This window comes from Vanacampus margaritifer, chromosome 17 (genome assembly GCF_051991255.1).
Source record: "Vanacampus margaritifer isolate UIUO_Vmar chromosome 17, RoL_Vmar_1.0, whole genome shotgun sequence".
Lineage (NCBI taxonomy): Eukaryota > Metazoa > Chordata > Actinopteri > Syngnathiformes > Syngnathidae > Vanacampus > Vanacampus margaritifer.
In genome coordinates, this window is record NC_135448.1 from 17,822,806 (window position 1) to 17,840,624 (window position 17,819).

Sequence of the window (17,819 nt, forward strand, 5' to 3'; positions counted from 1 at the left end):
TAAAATTAAAATTAAAAAAAATCTAGAGAGAGTTTTAATATTTTATTTCATATTTATTCAATTGTAAATTATAAGTAATTATTTAATTAAATATTTTGTTGTAATTAATTGTAAATAAAATAATAAATATTACTATCAAACAAATATACATTGACATGTTTAATATTACAATTTTGTGAACTAAGTGGTGAACACATTTTAATTAAATTGATTATAAACAATGAAATAACATTTGTATATGAATTTATTTATTTATTTATCATGCTCAATAATGTGTTAATTTATGACAAATAAAAGAAAAAAATATAACTAAAATAAACATGTACGTATATGTATTTATTTACTATGTGAATAGCGTGCGTCTTAACAAAAGTCATTCCAGAAACTAATTGGCTGAGATTATACATTAACAACTCAAATGATGTTGATTAGGTTAACAATGGCGCATTTTGTTCCAATTGCCTCGGACACTGTAACCAGCCGTAACTGCAGTACAGTATGCGTATTTGTGTGGTGGGTGTGTCTGACGCCTGCTTCCTGTCCCAATGACCGCCTGTAATTGGCCCGGAGGCGGCAGCCATCTGCGAGCGCTTATGACGGTGATGAGGACGGAATGTAAAAAAAAAAAAAAAACATATTGTCTGCTTTGATCTTGGCCCGAGCCGCCGGGCGTCGGCCGGCGTGTTGTTTTAGCGGGCGTGATGTCGGGCCCCGTTTGGCAGGAAGGGCCTCACGTGAGCTCGAAAACAGAGTGCCACATTGTACCGGTGCCGCCTTGGTGGGGGTGGAGGGCGGGGGGGGGGGGGGCACTGCAATCTGATCGTGCCGTCACAGCACCACACTGTCACTCTACACACGCACACACATTGTATAGCTCTGATCAGGAATACTTCTGATAAGACGTTTGGAATGTCCTTTAGTCCAGTGTTTCCCACAGCACCCAACAAAAAAAAAACATAATGCGCCACTGTGTGAATAATTGGGGCTTTGTGCAATTGTTGTTGCAAATAACGATGTACATGTGCCCGAAAGAATGGTCTGAAAATTTGTTGGTGTGTTCTCAGGTTGGGGCTTCCTGTGCACAGTTAGCAACTTTGTATGTTCAGACCGTGTTTGCTGTTTGCTCCGGGTACGCCGGGTTTCCTCCAACAAGCCAAAAACATGCACGTCAGGTTCATTTTGTCCGTAGGTGTGACCCTAAGGAGGATGAATGATGTTAAAAAAAAAAAATAAAAAAAAAAGGGATGGATGTGAAAGTGCAATATCGCTAACAAATGAAATAATGACAATGTCGTCTCAAGTCACTCACTCAAAAGGACGAAAATCTCTCGGGCCTGTCGTTAAACTCACTTAAAATTGCTGGGTTAATAAAAGTAACCCAATTTGGGTGGATTAGCTAACCCAGCACTGGGTTATGCCAAATAAATGGGTTAGCAGGTTATTAGTATCGGTGTACTTGCATGATCTGTTGGCACAGTTTAGACACTGGCCATCAAATTTATTTATTTATTTATTTATTTATTTATTTATTTATGCCATCCAGCTGCCAGTAAGAAATTTAATTGACGTCAGTCCACGAAAAAAAAAAACTGTCCAAAATGGCGAGCGGTCTTCAGTCTGCCCTAATCCAATCTTCAACCCAATTTCCTGGGTCAAAAATGATTAACCCGACCTAAGGTCAAGGTAGCCCAAAAATCCACAAGAACCCAGTGAGTGGGTTAGGAAAATAACCCAGCAGTTTTTATGTCACCGGTTTAGGAGAGCAAAAAGATCTATTTTGTATGTTTGTCATGGATAAATAAGAATTTGAACATACTCAATGATCTCTTGTGACACGGGTTGGGAATCCCTGCTCCACTCTGATGATGTCATCACTTCCAAAAACCCAACACAAAACTGTCATTTTTCCACTTCCTCTCACTGTGTCACTTTTTTATTAATTATTTTTCCGGAAAAGTGTGTAAAACTGAGTCTGGTGAAAAATGAAAGCAGCCAGAATTTGTGACTCAGAACTGCTGGACTGCTTTGCTTTTCGTTCCACCGCCGCAGTCCAACTGACAGCTGGATGGGCACACTCGAATTCACTTTAATTAGCTTCTTTATTTAACGGGTCCAATGTTTGGGTTTGTCCGTCTTTTTTCTGAAAGGAATCGTTGTCCCAATGTTGGTTTTGACTCTTAGTTTTTCCTTTGCTGGCTTGTCCTCTGTCTGTGTTGTCCCTCAATTGGGCCTCAATTGTTCCTATTAGCGCAGTCATCCTCCTTTTTACACTAAACACCATCTATAAAAAAAAAAATAAAAAAAACTCTAAGTACAGTAAATGATCACTTAAGTCACTGTCAAATTTAATTTTGTGATTATTTTGCACTTTGGGAATCACCATCTAATTCAATTGTGTTAAAGCCCAATGCCGTTAAAAATACAGTGTCTTGTCTCAATTACTACTTTCCTATTGGCCAAAGCAGTAATCATGTGGGATGGGGGGGGGGGGGGGGTTCTGTGATAGGTTTGTGATCACAACCCCCGCCTCCTTCCCCGATGCACACTGAGTACTTACTGTACCCGCCACGTGCAGCCCTTAGCCCCTCCCCCCCTCCCTCGAACCAACCTCGCCCCCGTCGACCCCGTTCCACTCAAAGCCATCATTGTGCACCTGCGCCCTCACCTGCTGGTGTTGACTTGGTCTGAAGCATTGCCGGGTCAAACGGTGCAACGTGACAGCCGGAGGCATGGCGAGACGCTGATGTGATCTCGTTGATTCTGTAAAGGGATGTTCAACACCCACGCTTTTCCCCGCGTACCTTTTTCCCCCGTGGCACATTAGGCCAGGTTTTCACTGTGAAAGGGTTCAATTCAATTCCGCGTTATTTGTAGTGGCCAAGTCAAAAAGGGGCCGACCTAACTATTTTGGCTGATTTATATAATGAATGAACAAACCGCAAAATGACACCATTTTTGGGGGCTTTGTACAAAACAACCCAATTTTTTTTCTCCAATATTTTATTGATAATTTTTAAGACAACCAAAAGTATATTAATTTTTTTTTTTTTTAATTATAATAAGAATAAATAATAGGAATAATAATAAAATCAATTTTGGGGGTATTTTTTTACCTTAATGTTTTTTGAGTGCATATTACAACACCCGCATATTTCCCAGTGCGCGATGCAATCCCGGCAACTGCCGTCGGGTCAAACAAGTGAGACGCGACAACCTGGCAGAAAGCTGATGTGGATGGCTTTGTCTTCCGTCACAGAACCCGTGGACGTTCTGAAGGCCATGCAGGTGACCACCCTCCCAGAAGGTGTGAAGAAAGTCCCGGGCTTCTGCACGTCCCGCCGCTCCAGCAACCCGGACCACGCCTACCGCATCAGCAAGAAGGCCCAGATCTCCGCCCCCACCAAGCAGCTTTTCTCAGGTAGGCACAAGAACTCATCCGCGTTTAGAACACAAATTCTAATGCGAGCCTGGATTTGGTTCAGTTGGTTTCATTTGGTTCATTTCTGCGCCACGCTGGATGTTTGGGCGTAGCGAGGGCGTTTCCCTTCGCATGCACCTGGCGCACCTGACAATTTAGTGGCTGCTGGAACCATGTCTAAATGTTGGCGCAGGTCGTATAATGTGAATTTGATCAAGCTGCAGGCAAACAGACTCTGAGGTCCGCGGACATGTGGAAGGCGGGTTCCAAATGCCCACTTCATAGATCTGTTATCTCCCTGACCAACTTGATATCGTCCACCCGTGTGTGACCCGTGGGTCTGCTTGCAGTTCCTTAAAAACACATGCAAGGACTCCAACGAATCAGTCAAGCACCATGAGCCTCTCACGCGCCAATTTTAAAAGAAATGGCAGCCAATCAAGTCGGGCCGTGTTCACGCCCACAACGGCACTGAGTGCATGATTTATTGTTTGCTTGTTAACCCACTCCAGATGATGTGCATTTTGGTATAATATTGATGCTTTCTATAATTGCACAGTGTTATGCAAGGCGCAGCACCGCTCGAACCCGAGCGCTCTTTGCCCCGGCACACGTCAATGCGCAATCGGTCGCACTTGTCATGAAATTCCCGAACGCGGCAAACCTGCAATCATCATCGGCGTCGTCTCTTTATAATGTTTGGACATGCTCTGTAATTATGCGTCTGAGTGAGGAGACACAAGAGGATCTCAAGTCGACTTTTTGTGGCTTTAAGATGCCAGACCAACTGTTATTATGTATACCCCACCGCCAGCTCCCATGAGCCTGAATATAATCACCTGTAAGCTCCTCGCGGTCGTCCTCCTTCTCCTCTATGTGTCTTCTTTATTTGTCAGGATGGGCTCTGATGGTGCAGAAGTGATCTATTATATGAACTTCAAATGTCCTTCGTGTCTTGTCAACCGCAGGTCGCTTCCCGGAGAACTTCTCCGTTATGGCGCTGGTGAAGGCCCACGCCGGTCTCCAGGCCTTCCTCCTGTCAGTCTACAGCGAGCAAGGCGTCCAGCAGCTGGGCATCGAGCTGGGACGCTCGCCCGTCTTCCTGTACGAGGATCAGCACGGCAAGCCGGCCCCCGAGGACTACCCGCTCTTCAAAGGCGTCAACCTGGCTGATGGCAAGTCAGTAACCAGCGCCGGTGGGGGATGGGAGGGGCATTTGATGTCATGCAATCTATGCCAGGGCTCTGCAACTTGCAGCTCTGAAGCCACATGTGGCTCTTTAGTCCGTCTCAAAAAAAAAAAAAAGGTTTTTACATATTTGTTTACCTTTTTTAGATAAAAAAAAAAAAATATATATATATATATATATATATATATATATATATATATATATATATATATATATATATATATATATATATATTTATTATTATTATTATTTTAATGTCAAAGACCAAATTTGTAAGTTTTTAGAAAAAAAGAAATGAAAGGTAGATGAAAAAGTTTTTAAAAATTGCCTAAAAATATCCAAAAAGTGACCATAAACTGTCCAAAAGGGAAGAAAATTGCTATAAAATATCCATGAAATTGCAAAAAAAAAAAAGAAAAAAAGTCAGAGAATTTAATTTAAAAAAATACAGAAAAATAAAATGAAGAAAGGCAGAAAATTAACATAAAATGTATTTTTTTTATTTAAAAAAAAGTCAAAAATTTGTTGTTTTTTTTTAAAGGCACAAAAGAAAACATTCAAAAAGCAATAATAAAATGTACAAAAACAGAAGAAGAAATCCCAAAAAATGACCATAAAATGTTGACGAAATTGCCAGAAATATCAGAAAATTTATAGCAAAAAAAGGCAGAAAAAAATGTCAAAAAATAGCCATAAAATGTCCAAAAAAGGAAGAAGAGAGGCAGAAAATGACCAAATGTCCTTAAAATTGCCAAAAATGTCTGAAATAGGCCCCTTCAAAAAAATCAAATAATGTATGAAAAATTACAAAAAGGTAGAAGAAAATGAATTGGTTGCTGCATATTTCGATGATCAAATCTTTTGCGGCTCAAGACAGAATTTTGTTGTTGTTGATATTTATTTGGCCTAAAATGTCTCTTTTGACAGTAAAGGCTGCTGACCCCTGATCTATACGTACTCCTACTGTATGTTCGCCACTTTGCACTCTGCGCAGTAGCCACCTTGTCGAAATGTTGCCGCAGCCCTCGTCACGTCGCGCATTTATTCGCCCGTGCCTTCCCTCCTCCCGCCTGCAGGTGGCACCGCATCGCAATCTCTGTGTCCAAGAAGAACGTGACGCTGATGCTGGACTGCAAGAAGAAGATGACCAAGCCTTTGCCCCGCAGCCACAACGCCGAAGTGGACACCAACGGCATCACCGTGTTCGGAGCCCGCCTGCTCGACGAGGAGGTGTTCCAGGTGAGAAGCTCGGGTTCACGGTGGGGCAGGTGGCGGCCTCCCCTTCTGATCTCTATCCTGGCTGTGTTTGCGCTCAGGGAGACATCCAGCAGCTCCTGATCGCCTCCAACGCTCAGGCCGCCTACGACTTCTGCGAGCACTACAGCCCCGACTGCGACTCCCCCCTGCCCAAGACGCAGGCGCAAGACCCCAACACATATGTGAGTAGCGCAAGCAGACGCATTACTTGACAGTTCCAACAGCACCGCGACGCCCCGGACGTTTACGCGGCTCCGAACGGAACCGACAGAAATCAAATGAGATCACTTTCAGTGTTTTTAAGGGCAGGAATCTTATCAGCAGACGTTGGGACAAACTCACCAGAAACGTTGAGGGACTCCGCTTTTAGAAATCAATATTCCTTTTGGATTTAAGGTGAAACATACACAGGCTATAATACCGAGCTCCTCTTTCTTCATATTTGGAATGAAACTCAACGTGAAACTCAACGTGGAAGTCCACGTCAAACCCTCAAAAAGCCCCACAAAAGCAGGTTCTGAGGGTTTTGACGAGTCATCAAAGTGCAGCTCTCCATACCCCCCTCCTTTTCCCATTTTCACCTCCCCAGCATCGCTTTCCTCCTCACCTTCTCCCTTTAGTTGGAAGACGAGCTTCGAACTCGTGCTGGGCTACTTTCTTGATCGTCAAAGATAGCCGAAGGCGGAGCATCTTTGCTCGCCGCGATTGGTTGCGCACGTGGCTCCTCGCGCTTTTTTTCATTCCAGATGACAACACCCAAAAAAAAAAGTCCAGTTGACGAAGAAATCAGTGAGGTTTTTATTTACTGCTTGTTTCCCCCTTTTCAAAATAAACTTTTGTTCCTCATTCTCCTGCTTCACCTGCCTTCTTACACCCCCCCCATCACTCCTCGCCCTCCCCGCCCATCAGTACTTTGATGAGTAATAGGGACCGCCACCAAATACTCCAAATATGAGGAGAAACAATCGCAACTATCTCATCGCAACAATTTAACATTGCTGCTTTTTTTTTTTTTTTTGTCATTTACATGTCATGTGCGTTGAGGTGTCCACATGGCTGGGTTGTTGCAGCGGTGGAATTGGGCGTGGCTAAACTGGGCGTGTCGCTTGAAGGAAACGTGAAATCATCCTGGGTTTCTTCTACTTTGGTTCCAATCCAAATTTACTGTATTTCGAGGGAGATCACTTAAAAGCCATACGGTAGATTGACCAACAAATACAAAATAATTGATCCTGGACATGCTTAACTTTGACTGCCAGACGTTTTCAGAAAAGGGATGTCGTGGGTGCCAGCCGATTTTAATCATTTTGACTGATCTTTCGAGGTCCATAGAAAATTATGTGTTTGGACTATGGAAACACACATACTACCAAATGAAAGATTGGACTCTCATCTTTCATCAGAAAAAAAAGTTTGTTTCTACCTTATTCCGTTTTTCAGTAATCAACAATAGAAAATAGTTAGTTTCACCTCTGTTTTGAAACAAACGTCTTTTAACGTCTTTGGCACTCCTCCATAGGATTTTACTAAACGTTATTTAACGTTTTTGGCAGCCAAAGAGTTAAGTTTCATTCTGAGAAATTAACATGTGTACATAGTATACTGTGCATGAGTTTGTTTTTGTTGGTGTGCGTGATTTGGTGGACTTATTAACGAGGCGTGATTGTATGCGTGGTTGACGATTGGCGACATTGTTTAGTTTTTTCCCGCCTGTAACAGCCACGCCCCTCCATGCCTCCGCCCGACAACCGGCTCGGTTGTGATCAGGCCAACGACGCCGCTTTGTTGTTTCATGTTGAGAATGGCATTACTGGAGAGATCAGCCGCTGGGGTCAAAGGTGGGAAATCCGATTGGTTGAAATTCACAAAGAAGGACTCTGCTGTATCCAGTAATGCCTGCGCAGTCTCAGTAAATCATCCAAGACCTTTGCAATCTTGATGTCATTGTTTCTCAACACAGCCACTCTTGTCTTTCTCTCCCCTTCTGTCCCCCCCTCCCAACCCTACGCTTCTCCTTTCTGTGTCTTTGCCGCCTGGCTCGCACACATTCAACATCGATGTCAAAATGTTAGAAGGCAAACGGGAAGGCCGTCCCCACCAAAGCCGGCCCCGTCAAAGCCGGCCCCGCCAAAGCCGGCCCCGTCAAAGCCAAGTCCACCCCAGCTAAGCCAGCCAAGGGCGGGACCTTCAAAGTGGTCAAAACCCCCCCTCCCAACAAAGCCCCCAAGTCTTCCACGGCCAAGCCGCCCAAATCCAAGCCCACCGCCAAGCCCACCGCCAAGCCCACCGCCACCGCGGTCTTCTTGTCCAAGATCAAGACCACGTCGGCCGCTAAGGTGAAGACCACCGCGGCCCCGGCTATGAGCGCTAAAGTGGTTACTGTGAAGAAGACCAGTGGAAAAGCTGTGGTGGTGAAAACCGCCAAAGCTTCGGCCGAGGTCAAAGGTAACGGAAAGGTGGTCGTCGAGAAGAAGGTCGGCGGTAATGGAAAGTCCTCCGCCGAGAAGAAAGCCGGAAATGATAAAGCCGCCTCGAAGGCTAACGGCAAAACAAGCGTCGAGGTGAAAGAAGTCAAGGTCAAAGTTAACGGGAAAACCGAGAGCAAAGCTAGCGGTGAGGCTAAAGCGACTAGCAACGGCAAAGTTACTGTGGTAGAAAAGAAAGGCGCAAAAACCGAAACCACTACAACAACAAAGACTGTCGTCAAAATAGAGAAGACGACTATGAGTGCAGCAACGTCCGCATCCAAAGTAGAAGCTACCAAAGCGCCAAAGGCCACAAAGGCGGCAAAACCCGAGCCCACCAACGCATCGAAAACTGCTCAAGTCAAATCCGAAGTCAAAGTCAAAACCGTGGTTTCCAAAGCCCCCCTCGTCAAGCCCACGGTCGGCAAAGCCATGAATGCGGTGGTGGAGAAGTCGGCCGCCGCGAAGAAGGTCCTGACCACTGCGGCTCCCGTCCGGCCCACTCCGCCGAGACCCACCAAGTCCAAGGCGGTGCTGGACACCAACGTCAAGTCCCTGCACAAACCTTTCCCGCCCTTCGACAAGACCGCGCTGAGTGGCACCGGAGTTCCGGCCAAGAAATTTGACACCGGTTACCAACAGGTACGACTCCGGCTTGGGTCGGAATGTCCCTCAGCTTCTTTCACGTTCTTCTTCTGTGGTGGACATTCTGACCTTGAGGATTTCTGTTGATATATCATATGCTCTTCGCTCTGCGGCCATCTTGTCCATATGATATAGTACGACGGTGCACGGTGAAGCATGGCTCACCGTGCACTTCCCTTCCGGGACCTCCTGTCGGGAAGGCGGCCGAATGAATGCGGCATGGATTGGCGATAAACACGAGCGAGAGCCGGGACGACACGCACACACTTTTACCGCACAGCACCAGCTCGTGCCGTCACGTTCTACGTTTGCCTTTTTCCAACTCGCTCTAACGAAGCAGCCTCACGCAAAGCTCCGACACTCTCGACTTCACGGAGATCTCTTCTGTGAGGCTGCTTTGTTGTTTTTTTTTTTTAACGGAGGGTCGTTTCATGGTCGCGGGCGCCGCCAACATCCCGTAGCATCACTTGTGATGTTTTCCTCTCCCGGGATGAACGTCGGCGTTTCGCAGGCCAGCGGCCGCAAACGAACCCCGTCGTCATTGTCCTGCGATACGGCGAAAAGAAATGTCATCAAATGTCTCGGCGACTCCCTAAACCTCGCGCACGGCGACGTTTATAGTCGGCGGGCGGCTGACATTTCTTTTCCGAGATGTTTGTGATGTGAGTTGCCGTCCGAGACAACCACAATGCTGTTGTGTTCTCTTCTTATAACTCATCATCGCTCACAAGCAGACTTTGAACTAACCTTCGCTCTTCCGGTCAAATCTGCTTACTTCCTCCCTGCTCCCCCCCCTTTTCTGCCCACTCGACCAATCAGGATGTAGACACTGAATATTCCGAGGCTGGCAACACCCCCACAGAGACCGATTATTTCTATGAGGAGACGCTGCCAGAACCAGAGGGTGAGGTGGTCGCGCAAGAAGAGAACCCCACGCAGGTAACGCACACTAACGAACCTTGCGAATGAAATACGAGTTCTAGTAGAAAACACCTTTGAAACGAAAAATGCAGTCACGTCTTACAAATGCAATTATGCCATCTAGTGGCAGAAAAATGACCTCAACCCAAATCAATACCACACTCGTTTTTTCACAGTACAATACTTTTTCACTTTAATTCAATTTTATGAAATTTTTGTATCAATGACTAAAAGATGCAACCATTTTTTCCACTTTTGTTAACGAGAATGAAAACTTAGAAAAAAATATTTTATTCTACATTTTATTCTACATTTAGAACGGATATAAAATTTCCTATTCATCGTGAGTTACGTATTGAAGTCATGCGGTTAATTACGATTAAAAATTGTAATCGCCTGACACCCCTAATATATATATATATATATATATGAAAGCTATAACTAGCTATAAGCTAATTATTTTTTGTGTATACGACAGAATTTGTATATCACGTCACGTCTAAAGGCCGTCAATGGCAGTGAACCACCACTCTTTTGAAAACAGCAGAGCCCCTAGAATTGAACCCTGCGGAACACCATACATTCCTTTTCGCTGTAGCATAAGCCTTATAGTTTCCCCTGAAACTTTCCACTGTGCGACTCACACCTCACAACAGTTTTGTCGGCGGCGCCGCCGCCGCCAGACAAGACCACTTGAGGAGAAGCTTCCTGTCCAAGGACCACTCGCCACATTTCAAGTTTGACCCGTGTCCCCTTTTTCCTTAACACCAAGACTCGGTTTGTTCGTCATCTCGGCGGGGATGTCCGCAAACGTCTTGTGACAAAAGGGGAACCGAATGTGGCGCGTTGGTGTTTGACGGAAGCTCTCCGTGAACTGGAGAGCATCCACGCCGTAAGGTGTTTCTCGTAGTTCGCCGGTTGTGTCTTAAACTTTGTCCTCGGTGTCAAACATTCACACCAGCGCCAAACAAAAGCTTTACGGAGATGTTTGCTTGTGTTCAAATGAGACACCGGGTCCTGCGTGAATCCACTTTGAGGGTAAGTCAGCAGCTTTGAGGGCAAAGTGTTTCCACTTTTTCGATCGCCCCAACATGCTTTCGTCGAAGACACGCTAAGCTCCAAATGAGAGAAAATGAGTGTTGACATGGAGTCATTTTTTTTAATGTGTTTGTCTCATTTTACAAGGTAAGACTCATTTCTTTCGTATATGCTCCTCTTTCACTCCTTCCTCTCGCTAACATTTCCTCCTGGCAAACACAACTCCTCCTTCCCACTGCCTTCGGTTCTTTCACGGCTCCCTCGGACCCGAAAGCAGTCGCAGGTGGAGACGGCTCAGGCAGGGGAAGAGGTGGATTCCGCCAGGACGGACGGTGTCGGTGAGGAGCACTTCACCGAGGAGTACGTGACCGGCGACGTGGGCCAGAAGGAATACGACTATTCCTATCGGGACTACGGCGAGCCCATGCCCGAGGCCCGGGAGGTGGACGGCGACATTGGCCCCGCCCTGTCCGCCGTGACAGACGAGGCAGGCGTAAGTCATTTTGCTTCAAAGGCAAAACAAAAGCAATCATTTCAACCAACTGTGATTGGCTGGATCTGTCATGTTTATATTCTGCTCTTTTATTGGCACGGCTCTCGTGACGCAAATTCACTCAAATCAGAGGCGGCAACTCCGGGTCCAGGAAGTAGAAACCCTGTCACAGTTTGGCTTTAGCCCCAGGTGCTAGCCAGCTCGCTCCCATGGTGCTTGTTTACCTGCTAGGGAGCTAACTAGCTAGTTAGCGATAGCTAGCATCAGTGGCTAAAGCCAAACTATGGCATGGGTTTTTACTTTTTGGAACTGGATTTGCCACCACAACTGAGTAGCAGGTTCAAAAGTGTACATTGGCAAGCCCGCATTTTCACATGGCTGGTTGAAATGTGTTTGCGGTGCATAAAGAGCTATTCGAGAGCGCATCAAATTCCCGCGCCGCCTGTTGGCGATGCTCTTTATGTCGCCGAGTTCAAATGTAAAGCAGAATGGCCGACGCGGGAGCAGAAGTTCCCTTCCCAGCATCAGCAGGTTTTTTTGCTCAAGAAGTCACTGCTAGTGTAATTAGTTGACTCGCATGACTTCTGTGCAGCAACTTCACATTCCCACTCGGTTGACGGTTTGAATGTGAGGCGTGAGTGTCTCTATATGCGCCCTGTGATTGGCAGGCAGCCATTCCGGGGTGTAGTCGTCGTCGTCGTCGTGACGTTGTGTGGCAAAGACTTAACTCTATTGACTGTGGTGTGCTGTCGGCCATGTTTGTTTGTCCTCAGAGGGCCATCAGAGGACAGAAGGGTGAGAAAGGAGACCCCGCCGTGCTCGAACCTGTGAGTGGACCCACAATCCCTCTCTTCGTTTCTTTTTACTGTGCCTGCAATGAGCAGGTTGAATACACACTTGTCAAGATTAAAGGGAAGTTAACGTTTAACATTTCTTGACAATAATATGTTATATGTGACCTCACTAGTTTTAAACGTGACATTCTGATTAATATTACATTTGTGGAATATGAGTTATGAAGCAAAATCCAGCCGTTTTTTTATCCATCTCGGGGCGGCCATTTTGCCACTTGCTGTTGCAGTTGCTCGGGGCTCAGGCAACGACCAATCGCAGCTCACCTGTTTTCTGAAACTGTGCTGTGATTGGTTGTTACCTGAGAGATGTCATTAAGTGACAAAATGGCCGCCTTCTGATATAAAAAAAAAAACTGATGGATTTTCCTGCGCGATATTAACCAGAATACCGTATTTAATTGAAAAAGAAAAAAAGACTAGTGGGGCTTGTATAGAACATATTATTGTCAAGAATTATTATTTTTTTGGTGGGGGGGTCCTTTTAAATTGAGTTTTTGAGATTTGCTTGAACCAAAACAGGAAACCAGCTAACTAAAAAACAAAAGTTAAACAATTTCCATCGAACATTTGTGTCCAAATGTGATTGATTGATTGATTGATTGATTGATTGATTGAATATAACCTACATGTTGATGATGATCCTCCGCAGGGTATGCTGATCGAAGGACCTCCTGGACCTGAAGGACCTGCTGTGAGTTCATGACCTCACGTCATTTCATTTTCTTCCCCAAAAGTGCTTTCTTTCAACTCTTCTTTCTCTCCCTCCCTCTCTTAGGGTCCTACCGGCCCTCCCGGTAGCTCCGGCCCTCCCGGCTCTGTTGGCGACCCCGGCGACAGGGTGAGTTTGAGCGCAAACGTCAGCTGCATGCTTCCACCGCACACCAGGCTATAACGCGCTTGCTCCATGTCGCAGGGATCTCCCGGCAAGGCCGGACTGCCCGGCGCCGACGGAGTTCCCGGACCACCCGGATCCTCCGTGATGCTGCCTGTGAGTCACTCAAAACGTCGCCACCCTGCGAATACGTGACGAATGTGTTTTTGTGGCTGGATGAGCGGGCCGGACTGCTGCTAGCTCAAGTTGAGCCTTCCCGCGGTCCAAATGCTGTTTCACTTTTACAGTTCCGCTTTGGCCAGAGTGGAGGAGATAAGGGTCCCGCCGTGTCTGCTCAGGAAGCCCAAGCGGCCGCCATCTTGTCTCAAGCCAGGGTGAGTTGTGTTTACCGCAGGGATCCGAGATTCTTTTTCTGTGCCGAAGCTACTCTCGCTACAAAAACATTTGCCGCTTCCTTTCAGTGTCTCAATACTTTTGTCCCGAGTTTCCCATTAACTCTTTGACTGCCAAAAACGTTAAATAACGTTTAGTAAAACCCTATGGATGAGTGCCAAAGACGTTAAAAGACGTTTTTTTTTTTAAAACAGAGGTGAAACTAACCATTTTCTATTGTTGATTACTGAAAAACGGAATAAGGTAGAAACAAACTTTTTTTTTTGATGACAGATGAGAGTCCAATCTTTCATTTGGTAGTATGTGTGTTTCCATAGTCCAAACACATAATTTTCTGTGGACCTTGAAAGATCAGTCAAAAATGCTTAAATCGGCTGGCACCCACGGCATCCCTTTTCTGAAAACGTCTGGCAGTCAAAGAGTTAATACAACTTAGTAGCACTTGCTCAGTTGTTGTCATTAATCACAACCTGTCGACTGTAGATGGCTCTGAAAGGACCTCCTGGACCAATGGGATTCACCGGACGTCCCGGACCCCTGGTATGACCCCTAACCTTCACAGCTATTATTAGACCCTAATGCAAGTTTAACTATAGATGATCCATACGTCTTATTTTAGGGAAACCCAGGAAGTCATGGACTCAAAGGAGAAAGTGGAGACCCTGGTCCTCAGGTAAGAACAGTCAGAACGAAGTGGTAAAACATTTTGACATTTTGAGAGCGGCACCCTAAAACGGTTGTGTGAATTTATTAGGGACCCAGGGGAGCGCAAGGTTTGATGGGACCACCAGGCAAAGCAGGAAGGAGAGTGAGTATAAAAGAAACCACAAAGTGGCAGGCTCGATGGCGCTACGCTCATAACCGCCCATAATCTCCAACAGGGCCGTGCCGGAGGCGACGGAGCCCGAGGCATGCCTGGAGAGCCCGGCACCAAGGTAACGCTTTGAACCTTCCCAAAGTCTAAAAGATTCCACCTGGTCACTAACAGCTCGGATGTCTTCTCAGGGCGACCGTGGCTTTGACGGGCTTCCTGGTTTGCCCGGCGACAAAGGACACAGGGTGAGTGTTGACTGCTACGCTACACAAATTCACCCTTCCAATCGTATTGGGCTCATTTTTGTTGTTGTTGCTGCTCACAGGGGGACACCGGATCACTGGGACCCCCGGGACCTCAGGGAGAAGACGGCGAGAGGGTAGAGAGTCACGGCAATCTGAAAATGGGTCAAATCACAAAGACACCCGTCATTTTGGACGTTCTCCTTCTGTGTGTCCTCAGGGCGACGATGGCGAGGTCGGACCCAGAGGTCTCCCCGGTGAAGCGGTGAGTGTTTTCGTTGCGACGGCGTCATCGAACGGGCCCTTGTTGGCACGTTGTCATTTGTGGTGCTCGCAAAGGGTACAAGATTGTTTTGGTTTCCTTTCAACATTATTTTTTTTCTTTACTTCTAAGGGACCTCGTGGTTTGCTCGGCCCCAAAGGTCCCCCAGGAATTTCCGGACCTCCTGTGAGTCATAAGACTTTTTCATTTTATTCCAGCGACGGCGCTGAATCCTCCCTAATCAGGGTTCTCTCCTCTTAGGGCGTTCGAGGAAATGACGGGCCCCTCGGTCCCAAGGGCAACCTGGTCAGTGTCACGTGACTTCTCCCCGATTCAATCGTTTGTCGATTTGCTTCACGCTTCGTCTGGTTTCAGGGTCCTCAAGGAGAGCCCGGACCTCCAGGTCAGCAGGGGACATCAGGAACTCAGGTAAGCCCCTGGACTGTCTTACTTGTTATTTTTAGTCGACACATTTTACATGTGTGTGTTTGTTTTTGTCACAGGGAATGCCAGGACCTCAGGGAGCCATGGGAGCCCCAGGAGAGAAGGTAAGACCAAGGAGAGAGGAGGGGGTTTTTTTGGGGGCGGGGGGGTGACACTGGTTCTTGAGATTCCAATAATCCCAAATGTGATCCAGTCAAGTGAATGAACAAACAAGTGTAATCGAGTCCCTTGTAACTCTCTCCAGGGGCCCACCGGAAAACCAGGTCTGCCTGGAATGCCAGGCGCTGACGGCCCTCCTGTGAGTTTATATTTTTGGATTTGTATTTCGTCCTTGAACAATAATAATTAAAGCCGTCATTGCTCCCCCTCAGGGTCACCCAGGAAAAGAGGGGCCATCTGGCACCAAAGGAAACCAGGTAAGCGGCCCTGGATCGAAGCATCCGTCACACAATCACTCGTTACCTGAGAAACAGCTAAAGAGCTACGTGCTAATTAGCATTGATTGAATGCATATCATGTGTTTACAGGGCCCCAACGGTCCCCAGGGATCTATCGGTTATCCTGGCCCTCGTGGCATCAAGGTCAGTCACATCGTCGGCCTTTTTGGGCTCTGATGCTTTTGAGTCTTTGTCAATCTTCCGATGCTTTCTGCTCGCAGGGCGAGCAAGGAATCCGAGGACTGAAGGGCCACAAGGGAGAGAAGGTGCGTGATCATCTTCCTGCTCAGGAAAACTGCCCGTGGCATATGAATGACAATCTTCTTGCCGTCTTTAGGGAGAAGATGGCTTCCCTGGAATTAAGGGAGACTTTGGCGTCAAAGGAGAGAGGGTAACGTGGAACGATTGGTCTTTTTCCACCTTTTGAGGCGTGTCATATGCGCCGATTCATTGGAGCGCTTTTCTTTCTCCTGCTGCCAGGGTGAGATCGGCGTGTCAGGCCCCAGAGGAGAGGACGGCCCAGAGGGGCCAAAGGGACGAGTCGGGCCCCCTGGTGAACTTGGTGCCCTCGGTCCTCTTGGGGAGAAGGTCCGAAGTTGATTCTCTAACTGAGCATTTGAATTCAAAAGAGAAGTGATGGGTCAACGTTTGACGGCTCATTAACAAGACCGCCTTGTGGTTTCAGGGCAAACTTGGCGTTCCTGGACTTCCTGGCTACCCCGGAAGGCAAGGACCCAAGGTAAGAAGATCAGGTTTTGTTGGCTTGTGGAACTTGGTTTGACCCGGTTTTGTTCTCTTGTAGGGTTCTCTTGGATTCCCAGGATTCCCTGGCTCAAATGGCGAGAAGGGCACAAGGGTAAGGAGTGTCAGACCCCTGGAGTCGGGTCACAATTTTGGTGTATTTTTCAGGTTTTGTGACTCTGTTGTTTTGTCTTTCAGGGTCTGGCAGGCAAAGCAGGACCAAGAGGACAAAGAGGACCAACGGTAAAGTTGATTTGTCCTTCACAAAAGTCCAGTTTGTCTCGTGTCACGTTCCCCATCATTTCACTATCTGTGTCCATCAGGGTCCCAGAGGGCAGCGAGGACCACGAGGCACCACTGGAAAGCCAGGTGCAAAGGTTAGTCCACAATCAGGAGTTCCTCTAGTTTGAAGACAAACACTTTCCATTCCTTCTTTCACTGTGTCTTTCTTTTTTTTTGGCCTCGCTCAACAGGGAACTTCAGGAAGCGACGGCCCCCATGGTCCGCCTGGAGAGAGGGTGAGTTTTTCATTGCCGGCAAATTTCCCCAGCTTGGAGGTCATCTTGCTAATCCTGCTTTGCCGTGTCACCAGGGACTGCCCGGACCTCAGGGAGCCAACGGTTTCCCCGGACCAAAGGGACCTCCTGTGAGTGAGAGCGGTGGATTGTGGTGAGATTGGCAATATCCGGCTCGTTCTGAGGGTTTTCGATTGCTTCCTCACAGGGACCACCAGGAAAGGATGGACTTCCCGGACACCCTGGACAGAGAGGAGAAGTCGTAAGTTCAGTTTTGTTTTGTTTTTTTGTGAGCGGAAAATCAGGTCTTGGTCACAGAGAATCACTGGATTTCTTTTTTTCTCTCCAGGGTTTCCAAGGAAAGATGGGTCCACCAGGACCTCCTGGTGTCGTCGGACCTCAGGTGAGTTGAGATCTCACTGTGCAGGAATCCTGGAATTTGTGGCATCCTCTCCATGTTCCTTAATCATGATTCATCACCAGGGCCCATCTGGCGAAACCGGTCCCTTGGGCGAGCGTGGCCATCCCGGACCACCAGGTCCACCTGGAGAGCAGGGACTTTCCGGCCCATCGGGTAAAGAAGGCACCAAGGGAGACCCGGGTCCCTCAGGAGGTCCAGGTAAAGATGGACCACCTGGACTTAGAGGCTTCCCTGGAGAGAGAGGACTGCCTGGTACCCCTGTGAGTACCTAATGGACCATACTACCACGTATTACTGTCCACAAAGTTGAACTCCTCTGGTCTTCTTCTAGGGCGGTGGAGGACTGAAAGGAAGCGAAGGTCCTGCCGGACCTCCTGGACCTGCTGTACGTTTCAAATGAAACAATTTGTAAAAGTGACGCCAGAACCACTAAATTAT

General features: G+C 47.1%; 1 protein-coding gene across 6 annotated transcripts in view; it reads left to right on the top strand.

Moving 5' to 3' along the window:
- The window catches only part of col11a2 (collagen, type XI, alpha 2), a 42,876-nt gene that overhangs the window by 18,967 nt on the left and 6,090 nt on the right, over positions 1–17,819 (top strand). For 5 of the 6 annotated variants that reach the window (XM_077548515.1, XM_077548517.1, XM_077548516.1 and 2 more), the window contains 39 exons: positions 3,257–3,418; positions 4,387–4,597; positions 5,684–5,846; positions 5,924–6,046; positions 7,937–8,971; positions 9,794–9,913; positions 11,208–11,426; positions 12,200–12,253; positions 12,930–12,971; positions 13,056–13,118; positions 13,194–13,268; positions 13,400–13,486; positions 13,989–14,045; positions 14,125–14,178; positions 14,260–14,313; positions 14,387–14,440; positions 14,511–14,564; positions 14,645–14,698; positions 14,782–14,826; positions 14,956–15,009; positions 15,085–15,129; positions 15,199–15,252; positions 15,327–15,371; positions 15,512–15,565; positions 15,639–15,683; positions 15,795–15,848; positions 15,926–15,970; positions 16,042–16,095; positions 16,185–16,292; positions 16,390–16,443; positions 16,507–16,560; positions 16,644–16,688; positions 16,769–16,822; positions 16,919–16,963; positions 17,038–17,091; positions 17,169–17,222; positions 17,310–17,363; positions 17,444–17,641; positions 17,713–17,766. In XM_077548515.1, coding sequence (XP_077404641.1) covers positions 3,257–3,418; positions 4,387–4,597; positions 5,684–5,846; positions 5,924–6,046; positions 7,937–8,971; positions 9,794–9,913; positions 11,208–11,426; positions 12,200–12,253; positions 12,930–12,971; positions 13,056–13,118; positions 13,194–13,268; positions 13,400–13,486; positions 13,989–14,045; positions 14,125–14,178; positions 14,260–14,313; positions 14,387–14,440; positions 14,511–14,564; positions 14,645–14,698; positions 14,782–14,826; positions 14,956–15,009; positions 15,085–15,129; positions 15,199–15,252; positions 15,327–15,371; positions 15,512–15,565; positions 15,639–15,683; positions 15,795–15,848; positions 15,926–15,970; positions 16,042–16,095; positions 16,185–16,292; positions 16,390–16,443; positions 16,507–16,560; positions 16,644–16,688; positions 16,769–16,822; positions 16,919–16,963; positions 17,038–17,091; positions 17,169–17,222; positions 17,310–17,363; positions 17,444–17,641; positions 17,713–17,766 — 3,950 coding nt within the window. The remainder of the gene's footprint in view (positions 1–3,256; positions 3,419–4,386; positions 4,598–5,683; positions 5,847–5,923; positions 6,047–7,936; positions 8,972–9,793; positions 9,914–11,207; positions 11,427–12,199; positions 12,254–12,929; positions 12,972–13,055; positions 13,119–13,193; positions 13,269–13,399; positions 13,487–13,988; positions 14,046–14,124; positions 14,179–14,259; positions 14,314–14,386; positions 14,441–14,510; positions 14,565–14,644; positions 14,699–14,781; positions 14,827–14,955; positions 15,010–15,084; positions 15,130–15,198; positions 15,253–15,326; positions 15,372–15,511; positions 15,566–15,638; positions 15,684–15,794; positions 15,849–15,925; positions 15,971–16,041; positions 16,096–16,184; positions 16,293–16,389; positions 16,444–16,506; positions 16,561–16,643; positions 16,689–16,768; positions 16,823–16,918; positions 16,964–17,037; positions 17,092–17,168; positions 17,223–17,309; positions 17,364–17,443; positions 17,642–17,712; positions 17,767–17,819) is intronic. The other variant, XM_077548519.1, reaches the window with a different exon arrangement.